At 42.0% G+C, this 24,558-nt stretch overlaps 2 protein-coding genes across 10 annotated transcripts; one reads left to right on the forward strand and one right to left on the reverse strand.

Annotated features, from left to right (window-relative positions):
* Window positions 1–3,458: 3,458 nt before the first annotated feature.
* Window positions 3,459–6,391, reverse strand: cnpy4 (canopy FGF signaling regulator 4). Of its 2 annotated transcripts, none has more exons than XM_081694847.1 (6): window positions 6,089–6,391; window positions 5,717–5,923; window positions 5,453–5,549; window positions 4,932–5,054; window positions 4,454–4,571; window positions 3,459–4,321 (listed from the first exon to the last, which is right to left on the reverse strand). In XM_081694847.1, the coding sequence occupies exons 1-6, from the start codon at window positions 6,160–6,162 to the stop codon at window positions 4,212–4,214; spliced, it is 729 nt and encodes a 242-aa protein (XP_081550973.1). In that variant the 5' UTR covers window positions 6,163–6,391; the 3' UTR covers window positions 3,459–4,211. The 2 variants fall into 2 exon arrangements, with proteins under 2 accessions (XP_081550973.1, XP_026864538.1); XM_027008737.3 differs by having other exon boundaries at window positions 5,717–5,843; window positions 6,089–6,375.
* A 122-nt stretch (window positions 6,392–6,513) lies between these two features.
* hdac8 (histone deacetylase 8) lies at window positions 6,514–24,218 on the forward strand. Of its 8 annotated transcripts, XM_081694845.1 has the most exons (12): window positions 6,517–6,765; window positions 7,002–7,054; window positions 7,317–7,447; window positions 9,184–9,325; window positions 10,119–10,231; window positions 10,527–10,604; window positions 11,412–11,556; window positions 11,713–11,885; window positions 12,343–12,437; window positions 18,714–18,819; window positions 19,577–19,690; window positions 19,946–23,394. In XM_081694845.1, the coding sequence occupies exons 1-12, from the start codon at window positions 6,652–6,654 to the stop codon at window positions 19,948–19,950; spliced, it is 1,269 nt and encodes a 422-aa protein (XP_081550971.1). In that variant the 5' UTR covers window positions 6,517–6,651; the 3' UTR covers window positions 19,951–23,394. The 8 variants fall into 8 exon arrangements, with proteins under 8 accessions (XP_026864542.1, XP_081550971.1, XP_081550970.1 ...); XM_027008741.3 differs by lacking the exon at window positions 19,946–23,394 and having other exon boundaries at window positions 6,514–6,765; window positions 19,577–19,932; XM_027008743.3 differs by lacking the exons at window positions 19,577–19,690; window positions 19,946–23,394 and adding an exon at window positions 23,401–24,218 and having other exon boundaries at window positions 6,522–6,765.
* The last annotated feature ends 340 nt before the right edge of the window (window positions 24,219–24,558 follow it).

Raw genomic sequence — 24,558 nt, forward strand, 5'->3', positions numbered from 1 at the left:
CTCTGCCTATTCAGAAGCCAGTCTCTGAAGCCCTGATCATGAATGGCTGCATCACAGTTCAGGTTGACTGGAACCACCAAGGCAAAAGCTTTGTGCACTTCAACTACTATAGAAACTCCCAACTAGTCCCAGGTGTACAAACTCCTGACTGGGTTTTAAACATTAGGACCACATGCCATCACTCCACTACTCTGTAGCAGAGTAAACGGGGGTTAAACGGTGCAGTCATTGTATAACTTAGAACTGCATTGCCCCTTTGCTCATCACTTTGTTGCTTGGTCACCTTCCAGCCATCTCCGTTACCTTGGTGGCTGGTATATTGTGGCTCAGTCAAGTCCTGTGCAGAGTTACCGTGACTACAGGTCAAACACACCTCGTCATTCCCGTCTACAGATCACCATCTGATGAGAGATCAGAAGTCAATTCATAATAGTGAACAAAAACATCTGCCAAAGGAAAAAAAAGAAAGAGGGACAGTAAAATCAGTGGATCCGATGTCTTGAGAAGTGACTGAGCACAAGTGATCACTGCTGTGCATTGTGAATGAACTACACACCTTTGGAAACATTATGCTGGGTAGTTCACTTGCTGTACTCCCCCCACCCCCACCCCCACCCCCTTTAGTTTCTCTAAAGGCACAGCTGATGGAACTGAAGTTGACAACTGTACAGATTCTTGATTTCACTCCACCAATGCCCTGGAAGAGGCCATTCCATCCTGTCACTTCAACAAGCTCTTCAAGACCTTACTTGTGTTATGCAGGTAAAATAGCAATTTGACTGGGAAGCTGGCTGCTGCACGTTTCCCTGCGGGTGAGGGTGTGAACCAAGGGGGCGGCCTTGTCAACCTGGCTCATCATAACTGCCTGAACACTTCATGAGTGTGTGAAAATACTTCCTTTGGCGTCTCACTTTCTAATCACATCAAAATGAACAAGTACTTGTCGCTGGAAGACTTCTACTGTAACCACAATTCTAGGAATTTTGCATGTTTATTGAAGGTGTATATAATCATCCACTTGCATTATAGAAATCTGTAAAGAAATCCTTACCTTCCAGAAATGTATGAGCAAGCCCGCCTCTCAGTATAGCCATGCATAATGGGCACTATGACCAGAAGAAACATGATGTATATCTGCAAGAACAGTTATTAGGAGTTATCCCAGGCCAGAGAAAGAAAAAGGTTAGGAAGCAAAGCAAGAACAGAAGATGCATGCGACAGATAAAAGCCAATTGCCAACCTTGTTACTGTCAGTAGAATGAAACCTAGAAGCATCCAGGTGAAAGCATAGGCTGTTATCCTGACAACGGGGCAGGAATAAGGAAGAATCTGTTGCAGAGAGTCAAGCATGCACTTACAAAGGTGATAAAACAACTGGTGTGCTGCATGAACCATTTGCATGACAAATTCATGATATCCTCTACACAATGTAAACAGTTTGCAAAGACCATGTCCACCAAGTACAACTATATTGTTAATAACAGACATTATTGTAGAGAAATGTATGGTGCAGTTAAACAATACCATTTTGACAGAGTTGGACATAAAATATGCCAAAAGGACATGAGCAACTTTTTTACCCATTCTTGATGAAAACATATCTAGGACCAGTGGAGCCATCAGGCATCTGTGTAGCAACACATGTGTCCACATAGACACGAAGTGGCAGGTCACCGGCTGTACCCACATATGCTTCAACCATTATAACATCTCCCAGGTGGTAGCCACCATGGGCAAATTTACTACTCCAACCATCTGGATCAGAACAAACCAAATGAAAGTGATACAGGTATAGCCTTTGACCAGCAGCCAGTTCATTGATCGCTTGTTAAGCGCAGCCATATTGGTCTCCGAACCACTAGAACACCACTGCCCCCTGGTGCCACCCCCCCCCCCCCCCAAAAAAAGCAGATGCTTCCAATATATAAAGTCAAAAGGAAAGCTTATTAATATGGCGCTCCTGTAAATTCAGTTGGCTTCACCCCATTATTGAAACGTTACTGAAAAACATGGAAAACCAAGATTACTGCAAATATTTTAAATCAAAAAATAATAAATGTACTTTTGCGGGAGGTTTGAAGACAGGGTTGGATCAGCTGATACAAGCTTCATGCCAATATCCATCTCCTTCTGCTCCGACACCATGGAGGTAAATGGAAACCAGATGGGTTTGAGAGCCCCACTTCTTACACCACATTTCCTGCGTGTGAGAGTGAGTGCTAATGGTACCATCATCTCCCCACTAAGACTCAGATAATGAAGTTGCAGTACACAATTACTGTGTTCAGCAAGCCCCATCGACTGAGCTTTAGGAGTTCTACTGGAGCTAACCAACCTATTGTAATGACACTCAATGGGAATGGCTGTATGCCCCATTTTCACCACCCCATTAGGAAAGGGAGCTGGAACATAAAGCAGGAGATTAGTGTAGATCAACAAATCATCGGTCATCTGCAATAGAACATCAAAAATGGGAAAAGGCTACCAAAGAAAATTACTACAGAGTCCTTGAAGTAAAATAAAATGAATAAATCAATGATAACATCCATTTTTCAGGAAAATACACAATGTTGCAACCTTTTATCAGTAAGGGTAGTACTCTTCTGGTAGAGTAATAACTTAGCATTCCTACTGAACCATTCATTACAAAGTCCACACGGAACATTATCAGTACTACAACCTTTTGTAATAGCAGAAGTAAGTAACAAAAATAATAACAAAAGAAATTTAAAAAATCAGTTTGCCCACAGGTTGGTGCCAGACTTGTCAACTGGCACACTGATCTTAAACTCAGTCTCCTCACACTTTATAGCTCTGCAGGCATCTTGAACAGAACATTCAGACCACAGCATGAGCTCATGGTCCTGCACAGCCATACCAGTAACAAACAAGTCAGCTTTAACGCAGACCTCCATTGAGGCTGCCCACATGTTACTGCTATGGAATTAAAGTAGGGTTTGTCCACAAAGAGGTGCTTTGAGTTGCTTTGCTCATAAACCAAAAACTGAGGTGGAGAACCAAGAAGGGATGCAACATAAAAACATAACATAAACATAAAAAACAAACCAAAGATCAAACCCAAAAGAAGCACCAAACACTCCATTTTGGTTAAATACTTCACTGGATCTATTGCAGCAAAATGATGTTTACTAAGGGCAAATCAATTCAGCCAATAAAGGGGGTTTTAGGAAGGGAAAAGCAAATTAGCTAATTTGCACAAAGTTTTCACCTTAAGTTAATTCAATTTGATTGCACTCAGTGTAGGTTGGAAAAGAATCATCAGTAAGTATAAAGCTCACTCATCACATGGATGTGCTGGATGGAATAAAAACCAAACAAAAACAACAACAATGTCATGTTGCACTTTTAAGACTAATTAGTCTTCTTAGTCTAGCAGAGAGAACATTACTCACAGTATAAGTACAATCTCAATTTAATCAAGAAACAAATATGGACAGTATAAAATATTTTATTAAAAATGTCAAAATATACATGCAGCAATTGTACACTAAATAGTAAATACCTAATTGCATAAAAAAGATTTTTGAAAACAAGAAAAATATTACATATTAAATATCACATGCTCATATAATACTGCAAGAGTTCACTATGACAAAATTCTTGTTACTGCATATTTAAGGTGACTAGTGTTGAGGTCATTCGTTCTAAATAACAAAGAGGCAGTTTTATATCAAAAAGGCACATTTCCCAGAGTGTTGCCATTATCAATGGCAGAACTGCATTGACATAAGATATAACATTGATATAACATTCCTTAAGATGTAAACCAAGATATGAGTTGTAGTGATTCAGAACCAAGTATTGGATGACATGAACTTCTGAACCTCAAGAATCCCATAACAGTCAGGGCTGGCTGGCTCTCATAGTAACAGTGTCCCAGTACAACCTGTCACAGTGTAAAAGAGTCTTTTTGTTATTGCTTGAAAGTGCTGTTTGAGATTGACTGATTGGGATACAAAACAAACTGGACAGAGAGGCCCATACATATTAGAAACTTCTGGAAGTGACACTGATTAGTCACTGTAGTGCTGCCTTTTGCTACCAAAAACAAACATACAAACAAACAAAAAAGTAAATGTTTTTTGAACGGCTTGGCCTTTCTGGATCACTTATTGTAGGCTTTATTGTAGCATGAGGACTGTAGCGCCCAGCTGTCTGGCTGAGTTCATCAGCCATGTTGCATTCTGCTGTCAGAGTTCTGCTGCATCATGCATTTGCTTATCGCCCTCTGCCTCGCTCTCGGGCTCCTTGGTTACCTCCTTCATCCCCATGTCACCCTTCCATGTCTCCTTCAGACATTCTGAAACAAAATTTAAAAGGAGGTTGGGTATATAAAAAAAAATGTGAACGAATGAGTGGCGCATACGAAGCATAGACACTTTGTTAAGAGTCATTCAGTACACAATGTGTGTGCTTGTGGAAAAACTGTCACCTGAGTCTGAGTTTTTCAAGATGTGGGTTTCACAAAGGAACTTCTCCAGTCTTTCCTCCTGGTGATTGAAGTACCAATCCTCTACCACCTCCTCATACTCTTCCAACATAGTCTCACACTGAAACATAACAAAATAACATGTACAAAGTGTGTATGTAATTATATATATATATATATATATATATATATATATATATATATATATATATATATTTGAGAGAGAGAGAGAGAGAGAGAGAGAGAGAGAGAGAGAGAGAGAGAGAGAGAGAGTGAGTGAGTGAGTGTGTTGGTCAAAGACACCCTTCTATCACCTCCTCATATATTTTTTTTATGTTGTCACACTCACACATGCTATAGGGTAACAAGAACAAATACAGCATCCTATACCAGATTTCATACATGAAAGTAACACACAGGATGTATATACACAGGACCCACCCCACATGGCCTAGCTGTTGTTTGGCAGCTGCAGTATTACCTGTCTCTTCATGTCTGCCACCTCAACAGACGGCTCGTCCCAGAGCTCATAGGGGATACCCAGGTCCACCTTTACTCCTTTATTAACCAGGTTCTTCAGTGTGCTCATAGTCTGACTGGTGCCCTGCCAAACATGCACGTTCACAATGACACACAATGTACAGACTGTACAGACACATGGCATGCTACAGGGATTCCCAAACATTGTTTTAAATGCATGACCCAGTACCAATGCCACAAGAATGCTACGCCTTTTGCCTTCTGAAAAAAGGGGAGTACTCATCCCCCACCCACATGCATTTTGCAATGAAGTGATCATCTATTTAGTAATCACTGATCATCTATACAAAGCATTATATAAGTTTGCAGAATGTGTTAGTGAACATGAAAGGTTCCTACCACTATATTCCTACTCAATCATTTTATGTCCTGATTGCAGAAGTAACCAGGATATTTGTCTTACAAAATGGATTAACATTGATAATAAAGAAAGAAATGGGTTGATTAGTGTAGTAGTACCACCTTAGCATATCGGAGGCTCCCAGGTCTTTCAGCATGGACACTGTACTGCAGTATACCTTCACAGATGTTGTCCATAGCCTCTGTTAATCGTGTTTCCCTAAAAAGGGGGGGGAAAAAACGCTAAATTAAACTTTAATTACTTTAAAGTAACATATATGGTTTCCTATTTCACTATAAGTATCATAAACAGAGTGACTACGCATGTCTCTAACTACAAATAATCTAATCATGGATCCTAATCACTACTGAGCGACAGTGTCTTACGAGGTGTTGTACTTGATTTTGCGCCTGCGTTTTCCAGTATCCAGTATCTCTCCAACCTCCAGAACCTCTTTAGAGCGGCCACTCCTTTCCAAACTTGCTTGCAACTCTACTGTCAAGAACTTGCAAACTGCCAGAGAGAGAGGAGGAATATGAAGTCTGTCGAGTGTAAACGGGCTGCATAAACGCCATCCTACCAGTTGCAGAAGACTGGCAAACATACAAAATCACAGTAAAATGACAGAAATCAACATCTTTTCATAGGAAAATATCTATTTATCTATACCATTCAGAATAGTTATAAACGTGTAGGACAACTAAGTTAACAAGACACTGATTAGCAGGTCGCAGATGATGGAAAAACCGCAACAGTACCTTCGCATTTCTTTGGAAGACGCTCTTCCTGGTTTCCTAGGGCAAAGGTAAGCGTCAAAAGCATGCATAACCATAAAACTTTCATTCTGATCTTATTTAGTCGTGGGTTTAAAGTAGCTTCGAAAACTACAGCCACATCTACACTTTACAGTGCGGTAGAATATGATGGAACTGAGCAAGCGCATTTAGCAAATGAAGGGAAAAGAAAATGGCAAAGGGGGACGCGCGTGTAATCGAGCGAGACTGATGTAATCGAATATAAAGATATCGATTTAATTCTTTAGCCGAGGTTTCATGACAGAGCAGTATACAGGATATATTACAAAGAACAGTGTGTGTGTGTGTGTGTGTGTGTGTGTGTGTGTGTGTGTGTGAGAGAGAGAGAGAGAGAGAGAGAGAGAGAGAGAGAGAGAGAGAGAACGGGTGACTGTGCTTTTATTTTGAAATTGAAGGTGATTGCTGCCGGAAGTCGAATATATGGAGGCTACGTTCATTTTAAAAATCAGTTACCAAGCGCCTTTTATTGTTTTCTAAAGTTTATTGCTTTAATTGTGCGGTGTTAAATGTGTGACAGGGGTGACTCAATTGATGGAAATCTCACTAAACGCAATGTGGTATACATTTACAGTCCGAAGTACACTGAGACTTGTGACACCTTATCAAAAGTCCCTAACCGGGTGAGTGGGATCTTGACTTCATCTCTCTTCGTCACGAATACTTCGCAAACGTTCAAGCTCTTGGATTTAGTGATGCTTAGTTAGCAAGCTAGTTAGTTAGCTCACCTGTTTTAGCTATTTTTTCCTAAGTTCAGTTTTGACATTAAAGGTACTCGTAGGTTAACGGCACTGAAATAACCGTTTGTTCTTTAGTGGTAATTGAAACTAACGTTGTTTTTCTCATCCTACTTCCACAGGCGAGTATGGTTCATTCACTGATTGAATCTTATGGATTGCTACAGTATATGAGGCGAGTCTTTCAACGCGTTCAGAATGACTTTAGTGGCTGTAACGTTAGAATGACTTCATCCATGGATTTCTTTGGATTATCATAGACAATAGCTAGCTAAAGCAGGAAAAAAATTAAAATAAATGTTTGGTTTTTTTACATTGTTCTTTTAAAAGGGGCATTTTGCAATATTTGATACATTAGTTGGAGGTAATCTGTTTTGGTAATGCTAAATTGTTAGTCACAGAATTATGTTCCTTGATGAAACTGAATAATATTGCAGGGTTGTTAAACCTCATGTGGCTTCGATGGAGGATATGGCAGTTTTCCACACACACTCCTACCTGGAACATCTCCACAAAATCAGTCAGAACGGGGACAACGATGACCCTCAGTCGGTTGATTTCGGACTGGGTAAGAATCGTGTGTATTATTTGAAGCTGTGCTATATCCACATGAAGACTATGACTTCAAATGGGTTACCAGTATGCATACATCCTGAGGTGTGCTGCATTGAAGCTAAATGAACACTGATAGGAAAACAGCTGAAACTACATTTATTGTAAGCATGATGTAACCTACATTTTATAGAGCAAAGAGTAGACATGCAGTATGCGTAAAAGTAGAGTGTATACTGATTGGTAGACTTCCGCGATGCCTCTACTTTCATAATGCAATTGAGGCATGATGTGGTAGAGAAACACTCATGGTATGATGTACTAAGGCTATTCATTTCTGTATAGATTATTTAAATTGTAAAAATGAATTGCATACTCAGACGCACACTAGCTCTGTGATAGTTCTATATTTAAGACTGACCATGTTAACATCTGATTAATTTGTGTTTAGCTTCAGGGAAATATACTCTGCCTTCTCACTTTTAAAAGATGGCGGCAACCAGTTGCGTTCTCCAGCCAAAATAATGACCAAAAGCACAGCTGGTATTTCAACCTTAATTACAGCTACTGGGCTGACTCACTGATGCATATTGCTTCCTTATTGTGATAATGGACTTTCAAAATTGTATAAACCCCTATAAAAATGACAAATAGCTTTACATCAGAACTAAGTTATGCAGTTCATATTGTTATTAGGTAATGTTACCTTACAAACACCAGATGGCAGTATAAGGCCAAAACCTCTTTTTAAAACCAGTTCAGTTTAAGTAAAGCTCACTATGCCGCCCGATTACAGCGGTCGTATACGTCAAGTCAATAGGCTTTATTGTCGTTTCAGCTGTATAGAAGTATATACGCTGAAACGAACTGAAGTTCATCCAGGACTGTCATACAACATAGAACCACAAGTTCCAACAATACAATAAATAAGAGACGGGACCAATAGTCAAAATAACAGACAACTAATACCGAGCAATGCACGGTACTGAGTACATATAAAGTACAGAGTAAATACATGGTAAATGAGACTGAAAAAGACGCCACATACTATGACAAGTATTTAGCATATAATGCTAACGGCATATATGAATCCAGCATTAACTGAGGTAGCAGCCAGTACAACAGCAGATACGTTTACGTGTCCTATAACATTTGTGACGGCACTTTTGTTGCATGTCGCTTTGTATCGCTTTAGCTGTAACCTTAACCTTGGCAGGGTGTGTGAGGTGTGTGACGTCGCCGAAAGACAGACTAAGTTATAAGGATTTAATTGCGACAAACTCGTGTTGCTTGAAAATTACGTTATTCCGCTTTTATCATCCATATGCGTCTTTCTGAAGGTGTACCTAATCGCTTTTTTTCCATGCTGCGTTATTTGTCAGCCTGTCGTGGTAAATCGCAGAGGAGAAATCAAAAAGACATCGCCTCTGATGTCATAGTTTCACACACCCATTTTCCTTTTCAGACCCACTTTGTTTTTGTATGTTGCCTTTTATTTGTAGTTGGCGCTAGCTGTGCGTAATTCCAGGTCTCTCCCTATTCGTTGTTGATCACCGTGTTAAGCTGCTTTAGGCAGTCAACCCGGTCAAAGTTAGAATTTATGTTGGGTGGTTGCCAAGTGTGCTTTACATATGACTTGCTGACATTCTTTCCGGCAATGGAAATTTTTTTTATGATTACAGCAAACAAGAACAGTCGCCAGATTTTCTATTTTGGTGCACGTCTGTGCTTGTTGTTACTGTGCACCCCCAGGGTATGACTGTCCGGTCGTGGAGGGCATATTCGACTATGCAGCGGCCGTTGGTGGAGCCACTCTGACGGCCGCTCAGTGTCTGCTGGATGGCAAATGCGAAGTGGCCATCAACTGGGCAGGAGGCTGGCACCATGCCAAGAAGTAAGCACCAACCAGCCTGTTTAGTCAACCCGTTGATAGCATGTTGGTAGATCTTCTTATTCAGCGCCACATTTTATGCATTAGTATATTTGGTCATTATTATTTCAAAAATAAATGAAAACATGGAATCTGGAGTGTTGGTCTTGCACTCTGACGCCACGCGGTAACCCGTAGTTGTTCTACAGTACCACGTTGTCAGTGTCTGTGATGAGTCGTCACCTTTCTTGTGCAGTATTCTTATTAACTTTGCACGATAGCTGTTTTGACACAAGCTATGATCTATAGTTTACTATGAGTTTGTATAGTTTGGTATAGTAAATAATATTTAAATGTTTAAACATTTTTAGAATATTATACAAGCAACAACCCCTCTGAAAGCCTGTTTCAATGCTTCGCACCCATGTTCTTTACAGCCCTTTGGAAAATGTGGGTCATACAGCAGCAGTTGTGGTGTTTGACCTAGAAGTCTATTTGTTTCTAGTGTTGCAGGGCTATATGTATTGTGTGTGTGTGTGTGTGAATAAAGAAAAGTATTAGTCAAATAGTCTACATAACACATTAATTAGGTGATTTTATGATTCTTATTTAGCATAGCAATAGAAATATTTGAATTTCCCAAAGACATGCATAGTATATCCTAAAATGATTTAAATTATATCTGGATACACTAAGGGTTTGGTTAAATTATCCATCTGTCTAAAGTTTTAAATGTGCATGTGTAAAGGTTTATATTATAAGCAATCAAAGTGCAAAGTCATGGAAGTTATGTTGCTCTCTCTGTGTGTGTGTGAAGGGATGAGGCTTCAGGGTTCTGCTACGTGAATGACGCGGTTCTAGGCATCCTCAAACTGCGAGAGAAGTACGAGCGGGTGCTCTATATAGACATGGACCTGCATCATGGAGACGGTAAAAGATATAATAAAAGCCATAATAATGATACTGTGTCATAGGGGGATGCGGCTCAAAGTCCCATTTGTGAAATCATTGTTCTGAATGGCATTGCCTCTTATGTTTGATTTTATTTGTACAAATTTCATAGACATTGTATGTTAAGACTGATACTGAAATCAAGTGGGGAAGAAGTATAGTCTGTGTTCAAGGAACAAAGTCCATGATCCTTTCCTACTATTTTGGTGAATTGAAACTGTCCATATGTCCCACTATCATGTTAAATGAGTCTGATCTATGGTCTGATCTACAGGTGTGGAAGATGCCTTCAGCTTCACTTCCAAAGTGATGACTGTGTCTCTGCACAAGTTCTCTCCTGGCTTCTTCCCAGGTTAGTTCAGCATGCCTCTTTGCCTCAGTGCAGATGGGCCAGCCTCTCAATCCACTTAATTGACAGCCATGTTTCAACCCATGCCAAGCCTTGAGCAGCCAGATCCACATCAGTGCCTGCAGAGTCTGATTACTGATGCGATAGTAGAGACAATGCCTTTGCTGACTTGGGGAGAATAGTCAGCAAAGGATGCCCAACGCCATCAGTCCAGATTCTGAGCTTATATGGCAAAAATATATGTCTGAATTTTTATAATTAATGTATTTTAATCAATTTGTTTTTCTTTTGGTGTAACATTCGTGGAAAACCATTGGAATGCGTGTATATAGCTAGCACAACAGTGATAATATGATCAGAGTGCCCATGGCTAGAATATAATTGGTGAACATGGTGGCTCTGCTGCCTTCAAGAACCAATCGCCTGCATATGCATGTGTAGAAGACAGAACAACCTGAAAACACAAAAATATTAATTTATTAGAGCAAAAGAGCCAATTTTTATGCCATTCTTTGCTGCTTGTACCAGTCATTTGGAATATATATTTGAAACGGTATTTCAACTGCCATCTTCGGGTATATACGTCTCTCCCCATTCAAAGATCTAGCAGCCTGGTCTTGTATGAATTGAAATAATTGCTCGGGAGTTGTTGCCAAGATGGCTGCCGTGAAGCCAGACTTGGCTATAGGAACTTTGAGTACAGGCATGTGAATCATTTGCAAGGTTTTGATGGAGAGAAGCATTGTCACGTGAGTGACACATCCCAGGAGCTGAAGAGAAGGTGTGTGTGTGTGTGTGTGTGTGTGCAAGATCTGAGCAAGGTTCTCCCTGCTTGCTGTTGCTCAGGTACAGGAGATGTGAAGGACACTGGGCTGGGCAAGGGCCGCTGGTACGCTGTCAACGTTCCCCTGGAGGACGGAATCCGCGATGACCGTTATCTACAGGTCTTCTCCAGGTCTGGTGCTCCCTCAGACGGCCAGCCACCTCCTCCGTTAGCCTCCAGTTAATTTTTTTTGTTGTGAACAGAGTTGGAATGTAACGGAGTGGAATTTAGCTGTTGGTGTGTGCAGCCGTATTTGTTATTAATGTGATTCTCATTGTCCTTCCACAGTGTCATGCAGGAAGTGAAGGCACTGTTTAACCCAGAAGCGGTTGTGATGCAGTTGGGGGCAGACACCATGGCTGGTGACCCCATGTGCTCCTTCAACATGACTCCAGTGGGAGTCAGCAAATGTCTGTGTCATGTGCTGGAGTGGGAGCTACCCACGCTCCTGTTGGGAGGAGGTGTGGACCTGCGTGTGCGTGTGTGCGTGTGTGTGTGTGTTTATTTTTGTTGTCAACTGGGAGCCCACATAAGTGCATTTTTAAGTGTCGTTAGGCATCAGACTAGATGGACTTCTCCAAGTTCTGAAGCTGCCTTGAAATATAACAAAACAAACTGACAAGCTCTTGTCAAAGACACTGAGTGGTTTCGTCCATGCCTGCTGAGGTCCCCTCTTGTTCCTGTTGCCAGGCAATAGCTTGGGCCAAAAAGTTTATTAGTGTGTGGTTAAATGAAGGAGGGTAAGAAAGTAAACTTTGTGATTTTAGCCCATTTTGAAATGAGCTCTGAACTCCAGACCTGCCCAGCCAGGCACTGGATGAAAGGTAGTAATTACACTAGTACAATGAAGCCCTTTGCTGAGATCTATCTCTCTCTCTCTCTTCTCTCTCTCTCTCTCTCTCTCTCTCTCTCTCTCAGGTGGTTATAACCTTGCCAACACTGCCCGCTGCTGGACCTTTTTAACAGGGACAGTCCTGGAACAGACTCTATCCTCCGAGATACCAGACCATGAGGTAAGACTCCTGTCCCCTCTCTCCTTTCATCACTCCCTGAAAATTCTTTCTTCCCTCTGCTTCCTTCTTTTCCCTTCTTCTCTCTCTCCCTCCCTCTCTGTCTCTCAGTCCCCTTCTCTGCTGAGTCACTGGCTCTAATCAAAGATGTCCGAGCACCTCTCAATAAACGCGTTTGTTTTCATGTGATTGGGAGAGGGGTGTGTATGTGAAGGCGGGGAGGGGGTCTAACAATACCACTCTGTCCCTGCTGCCTGACAGAGAGGGACTTGTGCTTTTTCCTTTCTCTACATCCCCCCCTTTCCTTGGAGAGAGAGAGAGAGAGAGAGAGAGAGAGAGAGAGAGAGAGAGAGAGAGAGAGAGAGAGAGAGAGAGAGAGAGAGCACACCACACTGAAAGGATGGGGGGGGGGGTTTAGAGGCTGGGGGATTTTTTTTTTTTTTTTTTGAGAAGGATTGTAAAATCCCACATAATTGCTTCTTCAGAAGAGGGAATGAGAGAGACAGTGGAGTGTTTGGGGGGAGGGTGGGGTGCATGGAGGGGCTTTTTGAATGTACAGTGATAGGTTGATATCTCTCTCCTTCTCACACTCACAAAGGGGGTCTTTTAGCACCATAGAGGGCGCTTTCATGGTCAGCTAAAGAAAAGATGCTCTTGTTTCTTCAAACCTGAACTCCAGCAAGAGGCTGACCTTTAACCTCATTAATGGCCAAGCACCTCAAATAGGACCGGCATGAAGTGGAAACGTGTGGTTTGTTGTACTTCCATCCACCAGGTTGGATATATGGTAGATGCAGCAGAATTTGATGCAACATTGTAAACTTGTAAAAGGTGTGTGTGTGTGTGTGGTGTGTGTGGTGTGTGTGGTGTGTGTGGTGTGTGTGTGTGTGTGTGTGTGTGTGTGTGTGTGTGTGTGTGTGTGTGTGTGTGTGTGTGTGTGTGTGTGTGTGTGTGTGTGTGTGTGTGTGTGTGTGTGTGTGTACACGTGTACGCACACAGCCCTCGTATTCCATATAATATCCTTTAATCCTGTTTTTCCATATGGCCAGGATCTGCCCTCTCATCAACTCTGTCACTGTCGGCCTGCCGGAATGTACCTCTCTTCCTTCTCCACATATCCCCTCACCTCCTCACTCCACCCTCCTCTCCTGCCCTCACCTCCTCTCCTGCCCTCACCTCCTCTCACTCCACCCTCCTCTCCATCTCTTTTTCTCTCTCCTTGTTGCTTCTTTTGTTGTGTATCCATCCGGGCCAATCAGAGCACTGCTTAACTGTAGGGTAGTTCTGGAGAGACAGAGATGAACAGACACACAACGAATGTGTTATTAAATGGAAAGAATTGACAAGACCAGTTCAGCAAAGTGAGAGGTAGAACAAGCAGTACTTTGTACCCCCCCAACCCCTCTCACACACACACACACACACACACACACACACACTCTCTCTCTCTCTCCTGTGACTCCTCCTGTACTGGTCTGGTTGCTGGGTTATGTAGAGAGCTCTTTCTACACATTGTGCTGCCAACAGTGAAAACAATGAGAGGCAGAGACTCTCAAGTATGGCGTACAACAGCTTCATTCAGATCGACAGATGACCAAGTGAGAGGCCAAGAGAGGATTATATAGCTAGCTCTTAAAGGGGGAATGAACAATCCTTTCCACTTATTAAGACAAACGTCATTAGTAGTATGAAATATTTTTAATTGACTGACACTTTTTCAAAGTATTAAAGTATTTTTCATTGCTTTTATACTTTTCAATTCTATTGATTATACATTTCCTAGTCATAGGTTATTAATAACATTTCTCAGTCACGTTCACATTAGGGAACACTGCACAGTGTGCAGTGGGTACCCAAAATTTGCCCAAATACCCAAGTCTGCTTGTCAGAGGGTGTGAACTGTAAGGTAGGTTAAAATTCTTAATACGCCCATTATTCTGCACAGAGTTGTTTTCTCATGCCTGGCTTTAATCTGCAGTTAGTTCCACTGGCTGCCCAGGCTTACTTGGTATCCTGTTTACTGTTTTCTGAGCTTTCTGCTGTCTGGCCAATCAGACACACTTCTAGGTCCACACGGTGAACTCACCCACTGGCCTACGGTACACTAGGAGTGTCAGTCAACCCCTTCCATGAGGTGTCCATATCAGTTTCTGGCAGAGAGCTCTGTGGAGGTCCTCTGCTTCTCATCAGATTGGACTTCACCCTACAGTGTTTGGAGACAAATTAAACCACTTTATTTTGGTATGACCCTACTTTAACTTTGAATTAGTTCATCTTTTGCTTTGAGGCTCTGACAAAAATGGCCTTCTGAACTCGTTTCAACATAAAAAAAACAAAACAAGAAAAAGAAGAACAGTAGGAAGAATGCTGAGTGAGTAATTAAACCACTTCTCAGCAACCTTGTCAGACTTTCTGCTGTAATAGGAACATATCCACATTCCTGCAGGTACCAAGTCTGTAAGGAGTTAAGTCTAAAAATAAGCCCCAGCTGACTAACCCTTCAGAGCAGGCTGCAGGGCTTCATGTGAGTCCAGCCTTATCAGGGAGTGGGAGCAGCGGCTGGTGTTTATTCAGCGCAGTGGTCTGGGACGTCGCCACGGCGCCCGGGTGGAAACGGCCCTCGCCGTTCTGCGGGCTGTCCACATCTGTGCATCCTTTTTTTAGGCCTTGTTTTCAGTCGCTTCCGCCAAGCTGTTCCCAGCACAGCTCTGCAAAATAACAAATGGCAAGAAGTGCCTTTCCCCTCGACTCACACACTCCACTCAGTGAAAAAATGTTGTTTCTCCCTCTCTCTCTCTCTCTCTCTCGCACTCTCTCCCTTATGCATAATCTCTTTATTTCTTTTTCTCTCTCTCGCTCCCTCTCCCTTCCCCTCGCTCTCTCACACACTATTTCTTTTTCTCACTCTCTCTCTTTGTCTCATATCTACATGCAGTCATGCTTGCTCCATTTGCTTTGTGGTTGAGTTGGGTGGAGATCAGTATAAAGTTGGGGGGTGTCAGATACTGAGAGCTACACAGTAAGCATCATTTCCACCTATTGTGCGATGGAACACGCGAGCGCGCATACACGTTATAACAGCAGACTGAACCGTATAGTTTACACACATGCAGGCGCACACAGATGTACAAACAGTGGTATGGTTACAAGCACAAGCTGAGTTTAGATGCACACAAACGCACGTTGACAGCTTCGGCTGCGCTAGTCAAACGCCGCTAAAGGGATTAGGAGCACTCCTGTCCTGTGTGAAAGGGTCTGGCCCTCCTGGAATGACCAGACAGAATAAAGGAGACAGCATTTTCCAGCGTGTTTGCAGGCTCTTAAGTGAAGAGAATTGGGTGTGAATAGCGTTTGAGAGCCAAGCATACAAAGAAGAATAAACCCTCTGACCATGTTGCCAATGTGGTACATTCAGATCTGTTGGAGTGCTCTTAGATAGCGAGGAAAGCATGGTAGTTACAGATTAGTTGTTCTAGTTTACTGGTGTTTCAGATCATTGCATAATATTGCATCTTTTGTTTCTGAAACGTGTGTGCGCGTGCGTGTGTGAGAGGGTGATAGAGAGAGACGCCTTGTGCATGTGTACATGCTGTGACAGTGGTTGGGTTTATCAGAGTTCCACCAAAAGCTGGGGGTATTCAGCGACCCTCTACACCACCTAGTCGGTTCCTCCTGCACATCCCAGTGTGTGTCTCTAGAATATTTCAGTACACATGCCTTCTCACACTCACACAGGCACACACAGACACACAGAGGTGGAGCTGTACAGGAACTAAAACTGTGCAGCATGGGGATTGCATTGTCTGTGAGGTTGCCCCTTGACCAGAGGTTGATTTCCTATTTTTAATTGTATGAATAAAGCTTCTAAGCTTTATTCCAAGAGGCACAATGCACAACCACAGAAGAGCTGTTGTGCGTTTTCTCTCCAGTCTCCTGTTTGTGTGTGCTTTTTCAGAATTTCACTGAAATATCATTTACTATACCTAGTGTTTTGAATCTGAATATTATTGCATTACAAGTTCACTGAACTAACTACCTAATGCGCACGTGTGCACACCCACTCGATCCTGTCTGGAGGGGAGATTTTTGATGCATTGGTCTATTTGCCACACCCATGTTATTAACTCCAAGGACATTTTGTTTTGATATGATTGTTTCCATCACTAGCTTTGGCTGTTTTTACAGTGTTTCAGTCTCTCGTCATTCTAAGCTGTAATTAATTTGACACAGAACATTTTGTTTCTTTCGGTATAATAATAATGCCTCATTTGAATCAACCTATTTTTTTAAAAAAAAAAAAGCTCTTCGGTACAATGATCAGGTTTTTCCCTCTTCCTGTCGGACTAGTTTTCAAAACTGCAAGGCTGACCTCAGAACAGCATGCTGGGCCCTGTGCCCTTCCACCCCGGGCTAGGCTAGGAAAGTTCTGCCATCTCGTTTGGGAAGTGACTGGCTCCCTCAGTTCCTGGGGAGGGATAAATGCCGGAAACAAGCCCAGGGAAGTCTGTCATGGAGAATGACCAGTGTTATGATCCTAGGGTCAGAGTTCCGGGGCCAAGAGTTGATATTTAAATCAGCCTTTAGGCTGAGTATGTCTCTTTAGGACAATGAGATGCTGGTTTTTCACCTCTACACTAAATGCATTGTTCATGGGTTTTTCTGTACTTGTTCTGGTATGACTATGCCCTGTTAAGGATGGAAATTTGACCTTGTTTGTATTTTGTCTAACTGGGTGCACCTATCTCCTGTGACAAGTGGTGGAACTATTTCAGTAGGTTTTCCCCTTGGAGACTTTACAGATAGTGGAGAGTAACTGCTAAACCTCTTGCCTCATTCAGGGCAGTCCAGGTTTTGGTGAAGGGTCACAAAGAGCCCACTGCACTTATTAAATGTATTTTACACACTTAGTTTAGTCATCGGAAGAAGCCAATGATGCAATAAGATTATAATCGATACAGATATAGGCCAAATCTAACACACAGCCAAAAAAAAAACCCAAAAACATCAGAGGACTTCGGCTCGCCGTTCAAAGTGGTCTTGATGTGGTCCAAACCAAACAGTCCAGCAGTGAAGTGAAGAGGGCTGTCTCAGCTTGATCTGCATGGGAAAGCTTGAGTTCATGGGAAAGCCAGAAGGGTAAGAGTGTGTGTGCGTGCGTGCATGCACGAGTGTGCATGTGTGTATGTGCATTTGTGTGTGTACATACATGCTTCAGTGTGTGTGTGTGTGTGTGTGTGTGTGTGTGCGCGTGTTATTGTACGTGCACGAGTGTGTACATACATGCTTGTATGTGCGTGTGGTGGGGGAGGCATGAGCAAGTGGTAATTGAGATACCTAAGAATGTGAAAGTTTTCTAAGTATGTATGCGTTCATACGCATTAATACATTTGCTCGTTTAGGTGTGTGTGTGTGATGCTGCATACTCTTTCATATGTTCTATAATCCCTTGCATGTTGGACTGCTTTGGGACCGGAGGTAAGCCGAATAAACAAGAGGCGCATAATTGAAAGCAGAGTAGAGCTAACACGTACAGCTAAGACACACACACACACACACACACTCTGCTACAAGTCCAGTTCAAATGCCAAATATTTCTATGGGACAAGGCAGTCGGTGTCTTTAAGGTAAAGTTTTACTGGTCATTGCCTATCTTTCAGCAGTTAGTGCTCAAATGCTGTGTGATGTCAAAAAGCCCAGCCATCCACAGGACATGTGTCTGTGTGTGTGTGTCTGTGTGACTGTGACAGAGTGAGAGGGGGGGAAAAACTTCAAACTAAAACATACTAAAATAAGTCATACTTCCTCACTGAGGGATATCTGAAAGATGGTGTTTGTTTATTATAGGAACTTTATATCATGTTAAAAGGCCAGTGTTGAAATATGCACTCTGATATGGAAATGTCTGTCCCAGTTGGATAAATGTTTGTTTAACTCATCCTGATTGCTTAAATAGTGTCTGCCAAAGTGGGATTTTGTGTTATTAGTAACACATGTACACTTATCCCTATTACCTTTTGTAATGTTAGTTAATGGATTTCTGACAGATTACATGGAAACTGAACACTGATGAAGAAAACGTTTAAATAATTATTTGCATTTTAGAACTGTAGTTCTGAGAAGTAAGCTGCAGTTGCCTGAGCTACGTAATGCATTCATACTGATTTAACCCAGTGAACAGTACGTTGTACTGTAGCTTAAATTGACGTGGTGCGAGTGCTGTTGAGAACTGTAGGTTCCACTCTGGTTTGTAAGCATCATGCATTTTTATTTTTCATGCAGTTCTTTACAGAATACGGTCCAGATTATTCCCTGGAGATCAGTCCGAGCTGCCGACCCGACCGCAACGAGAGCCAGCAGCTGGAGCGGGTCATCGGCACCATCAAAGGTAATCGTAGTGATGACAACCAGAACTGCACCACACAGAACTGTAACGGACCCACGATACACTTTTGCTCCACTCTCCGGTACAGTGTCAATTCCACAGATGGGATTACTTTGGCCCGCTCAAAGGAACAGCTTATAATATCCAGAACATTCATCTGTTTATTTAGACAGTCACTGGTGATCGTTTAGAGGTTGTAATGCCCCCCTTTCCATATGTCATTCATCCAACCAGCTGTCCCTACAGATTCCCCTATTGTGGTGTCTGGGGGATCCCCTAAACTAACCATGGCTGCTATCACCAGCATCAAACATTTAGAAGAACATTGAAAAAAGAGGTTTAATGTCCCTAGTAATCAATAAGTAAATAAACAAGGCTTTGTGAAAAACCGGCTCTCTAGAGAGAGCAAGGGATGAGAACCAACCAAAGTAGACAGATTTACTCGCATATACTCTTTTTTTTGCTCTGTTCTTTTCTTTCCATCTCGTTGCCTTTTTCTTTCTTTCTGTATTATAAATTCACTTGTATAGTTGAAATTGGAAGACAGCTGTGATGTATATCTGCGTACCCACTTTCATGAGTGTAAACTTCTGTCCATGAATAGGAGTGTATTTGATGTATAAAACTGACCTTGGTCTTACCCACTGCCATATGGTTTACTTGTCCCGTGATGTGAGAAAAGAATGTGTCCCACCCTTTGGTTTCCTGTGGAACTCTATCTGTTTTTATTTTGTGTTTGTGTGTGCGGGATGGACGACAGACATCACTGTGGTCTCTTGTCTTCATCACCTCACTCCCTTTGGAACCAGTCTGACCCGAAGGAAACCACCCAGGGCTCAGTTCAGAGTTGTGCTTAGAGGGTCAAAACGCAAATGTACGAAAGTGAAACTGGAATCTCATACACAGCAGGGAAAGTTAAAAATAATCATTAATTTTTAAATTGGTTAATATGGAACAATATCAAATAGTGGTTCCAGTACCTGTAGTGACGTGTTCATGCTGATTTCAGATTCAGCTTTTTTTTTCTTTTTTAACTCTTTTAACTGAATATCATGTGCTTCATCATCCCTCCATTTTCTCTCTCTCTCTCTCTCTCTCTCTCTCTCTCTCTCTCTCTCTCTCTCTCCAGGCTAATGTTCTACCACACTCGAAGACATAAAAATAAAAAAACTTCGCATCTTAGCTGATGACCTAACGGTTACTGACACATCTCTTTTAGCTTCAAAGTCAAGAAATGGTTGTCACTGGTGTCTTTAGTACATCACCTGACCATGTACCCAGCTTTCTGATTAGCCTCTGTGGTCACCCTAACTGTCTTTAACATACTGTGCATTTTGAGCCAATTCTTACATGCAAACACAATTGCTGTATTTAGTCGGCAGGAATTTTATCCAAACCGTGAAGAGCAAAATGCCCATATCTGCCCTTAATCATGCATACCTTAGTAATTTTATAGTAAACTACTGCAGGCTAGGCCATACATTTAGTCTGCCTTTTGAAGCAGCAATTTTGTCAGAGACTATAGAACCAACAGTTCTTACATTTGTGTCCTCTTCTGTCTAGTATGATGGGAGCTCTCGGCCAACGCGGCTACTTCAGTATGATTGTTAGACAGCAAAAGCAACAAACAAACTGGGCTCAAGTCAACAAAACGTGGCAGGGTCCATCAGCGTGAGGGTCTGCTTCGTTTTGGTGCCCATGTGGCATGTGTACCACACATAGCGTGCACTCCCTCCCTGCCATCGGAGACTAATTAAAAAAGGCTTAGGGCGCATACTGCCCAGCCTCACTTGGAGACTCCCTCCCCCTTCTTCAGGAACGACATGTTGTAGGTGTCCTGTGAGAACAGGTCCAAGTTTGGTTTGATCTTGCTCCTAAAGGGTTCACCAGTGGGCAGAACAGAGAAGAGACCTGATCAGCGGTCAGCTTAAACACTGCAGTATATTTCTCTTACTCACTTGTGTTCTGTTTAGATGGTTTGTGGCTGCTTTGAATTATCAGCCTCTATAAAGACATATGGGATTGCATGTCGTGTTCTGTTAAGTGGCCATTTGGACAGAATTTAAATTCAGCATATACATGGTATAAGAAATTTCTGTTAAAACCAAGGCGTTTATTTTTGATGGATGATTAAGTTTTTGGTATTATTCAGCTTATGGTGCCTCTGATGGAGAAAATGCTCCCATTTGTCACCTCACGTGTGGGCACACAAACACCTAGCAACAGGGTTGAGTTAGTGAGTTTGGGTGGGATGCAGAAAGGGTTGAGAGACAGGAGACAGCACAACACAGCCCTGTTTCATCCCTACTGTTGTAACATTGTGAAGCCTTGTCCAGTGCCATCAGTACCCACCAGTGGGTACTGAGTACTTTTCTCACATAACACCAGCTTTTCCTGTGCCAGGCGATCAGGACGTGGTGTAACAGCTAGCCACTGAGGCCTGGGTTGGCACTGCCACATGCCAATCTTTGACTATCCCCTCCCTTGGAAACCACAGACAAATCTGGTGGCTTTTCTAAAGGATAGACGACTGACTGCTGCTTTGCAAGGTGGCACTAGGCATGGCAGAGGTATCCATAGTGTAGAAGGGAGAACAGGATTGGATGGCTTTTAGGCACCTAATGGAGTACATTAAAATGACTCATTGGTTTGTTGTCTGACTTATTTGTTATGTACATGTTTCGCCAGCTTCCGCATCATAGACATGTCATCTGATATCTGACTGTCCTCTGATCACTTTCTGGACACACTTCAAGTCCAGGGTTTTTAAGCCCTTTGCATCTGTTGTCAAAACCTAGGGCTTTTTTTAATTATAAATCCACCATGGCAGTATCTGATGTGCAGCTTGTTTATTATCTTTCATTATGCTGTGTGCATGTGTGTGCATAAAAAACACATCTCCTGCAGCATGGATAAGACCCAAAAAACTGAAATTAGCCTGTATTGGGGCCAGTGGAGATAAGTGAGAGAACTGCTGGCCCATGCAGCGGTGCAGGGTGCTTGTTAACGCGTGTCCCTGCAGAGCCGCCCACCTCCATGGGATGCCGTGATTTGACGAAACGCCCGAGAATATCGCAATGTCTCCTGGAAGAACTGCGACTGATGAAGCCAGGCAGTAAATGGCGAGGCCCACGATTGCTTCGCATTACCGGAGTTTCCAGACACATCTGGGGAACTTTTACGAGATTCTGAACGTTGCATTGTACATGAGTGAGGCAGGAAAAGAAACAACAGCAAAAAAAAAAAAAAAGAACATGGAAAGCGGCCACACACGGTTGCTTTTGCTGACCCTGATTGATGTAGTGTAGAGCAATTTAAATGCCTCCCGTTTCAGTCTTATACACCGCAGCCATTTAATGAAGCCTAATACACTACAAATAAATAGGAAAAGATTCAACAGTTAAAGTACCATTCCACTAAATGCTGCCAGTGTTCCCAGTGTAAAACAGGGCACAGCGGGGACAGTGCCTGGAAAAAGTAGCTTTATTTTCTTGGTGCTGGATCAGGAAAAGTGTTTGGGGAAAATTGTTTTTATTTTATTTATTTATTTAAAAAAAAAATATTAAGATGCACGGTCACTCAGACTTAAGTAAAGGCCTCATTGACATTGAGCTGAAACATAAACAGTTGTAAGTGTAAATGTTACAACACATTAACATGTTTACCAAAGAAGAGGGAATGTGTGATCTCAGATATAACCAATATTGTGACATGGCCTGCTGTGCTGAACATTTATACACAGAGGATGACACGTAAGTAATAAAAACCAGAAACGCCTCAATCATTTTTACTGCTCCAGTAAGAAATGCTCCATCTCACATAGAGGAATTTCCTTTTTTTAACATGGTATCTAAATCATCTGGAGTAGATGCGACCTCTTATCAGCTTCCTTAGCTTTGACGGCAATAATGATCTCAAAACGCCACCTGGCCAGGGCAAAAGAGATGTGCTCTTTAACACATTTAAATGTTTGCAAATCACAACTGGTGGTTAAAGTACTGTAGATTTACATGGGCTGGTATTTGCATGCCTTTTCTGCTTCCTTGGGAATCAGAACAACATTGTTATTTGCTTACTGACAAGGTGTGTGCTTTGTTTTGAAATGGTATGAGAGTAAGATGGCCAGCAAGACCAACTTTTGTACAGTATAAGTGCTGTATGCTTCTTTGCCTTTTTCTTTTGACCATTCAACCTGTGTAAACTGTGTCTGGATCAGTATCATAACCTTAAAAACAGGTTTTTAGTCCAGTTATGGCTGTGAAATATGCTGAGCTGAAATCAGGTTTATCCTCTGATTGTAGAATGGAGAAGGGTTGACTGGTCTGGGTCACGTCTGTAATCACACGGGCAGTAATAAGAGATTATTTCCTCCCTAAGTAAAAGGAAGTTTTGGGACTGATGTTTGTCAACTTGTTTGTTTCAGCATGTGGGTGTGGAGAGAGAGACAGAGAGAGAGCTGTATTTATAACTACTCCAGCACTGTTTGTCGTCATCATGGTTCTCAATGTAAATGTTTTCTGTATTCATTTCATCCTTTTTTCTCCTCTCGCTCTCTTTCCATCTCCTCTTGCTGCTTGTTTACAGGGAATCTGAAGAATGTGGTTTAGGAACTGGCTTTAAGCTCATGTTTCCAAATCAGGGCCTGCACTGCTAATGAAGACAGTATGTGGGAGCCATCACCAGAGGGGAGTTTTGGAAAACATTACTTGAATGTTTCCAGGAACATTTTTTAAATGGGGAAAAGGACTGGACCAGTGTTACCCCATTTAAGAGTTTCTAGTCAAAGGAGGTCAGGGGTGAACGGTCAACAGGTTTTTATTGTTTTTTAAATTCCAAGGCCCCTTTTTAAATTGAAAAACATGACAAATCTTACACATTTAAGTTATTTGTGTTTGTTTAATTTAGCCACTGTGGAGTCAGTGTTTTGATGATAGTCATTTGTTATTGTCTTAGATACACATCAGAAATGCATTGAAACAGAAGGGCATGTTAAGTGTATGACTGTTGTCAAGGATCTGACCATGAGTAGATATGACATACACACACATACATATATATACATATATAAAATTATCTAATGTGGAGTGCTGCTCCATGTTCCCTGGTGAAATCCAGCAACTGTCATAAGAGACTGGACCACAAGAACATGTTCACAGATTCCTAACAGTCCCCTCAACCCGCCATGCTTACAGTGACCGAAAGAAAGGTTTATATAGAATGAAAGGAGGAGAAAGAACTTTGTGAGCGGAACTTAGTGAAACAGGTTTATTCTCTGTGATGAGTAAAACAACCCCCCCCCCCTTGAAATATTCAGCCCATTTAAATTTTTCTTCTGAAGAAAGATTTTTTTTTCCCCTGTTAACATTTTGATGTAAATATTTCTTTGTTAATAAAATCTAAAAGACAAACGTGTGGTTGTGAGCTGTCTGTTCCGCGGCTGTTCTACTGAAGGGGAACAATTGCCTTTGCAGGGTGTTAGTGTGGTAGAACTCGAGTGTGCCACATGTGGAGCAGCAGTCATTTATGATCTTTACAGTTTTCTCGGTGGCTGTGGTTTCTATCAGTGAAACTCCAAGTGCGATTCATTAAGCCGTTCATTGGCTTTAAGAGATGGGACTTATTGAATTACAGATGCAACAGATCAATGCTTCCGAAGGATGACCGTAAAACGTACGGTTTAAGACAAAATACATAAGCAGTTTCATCAACAGCCTTAAATTAAAACATTGGTGCACATACACC

This window comes from Electrophorus electricus, chromosome 13 (assembly GCF_041902795.1).
Source record: "Electrophorus electricus isolate QZ-2024a chromosome 13, ASM4190279v1, whole genome shotgun sequence".
Classification (NCBI taxonomy): domain Eukaryota; kingdom Metazoa; phylum Chordata; class Actinopteri; order Gymnotiformes; family Gymnotidae; genus Electrophorus; species Electrophorus electricus.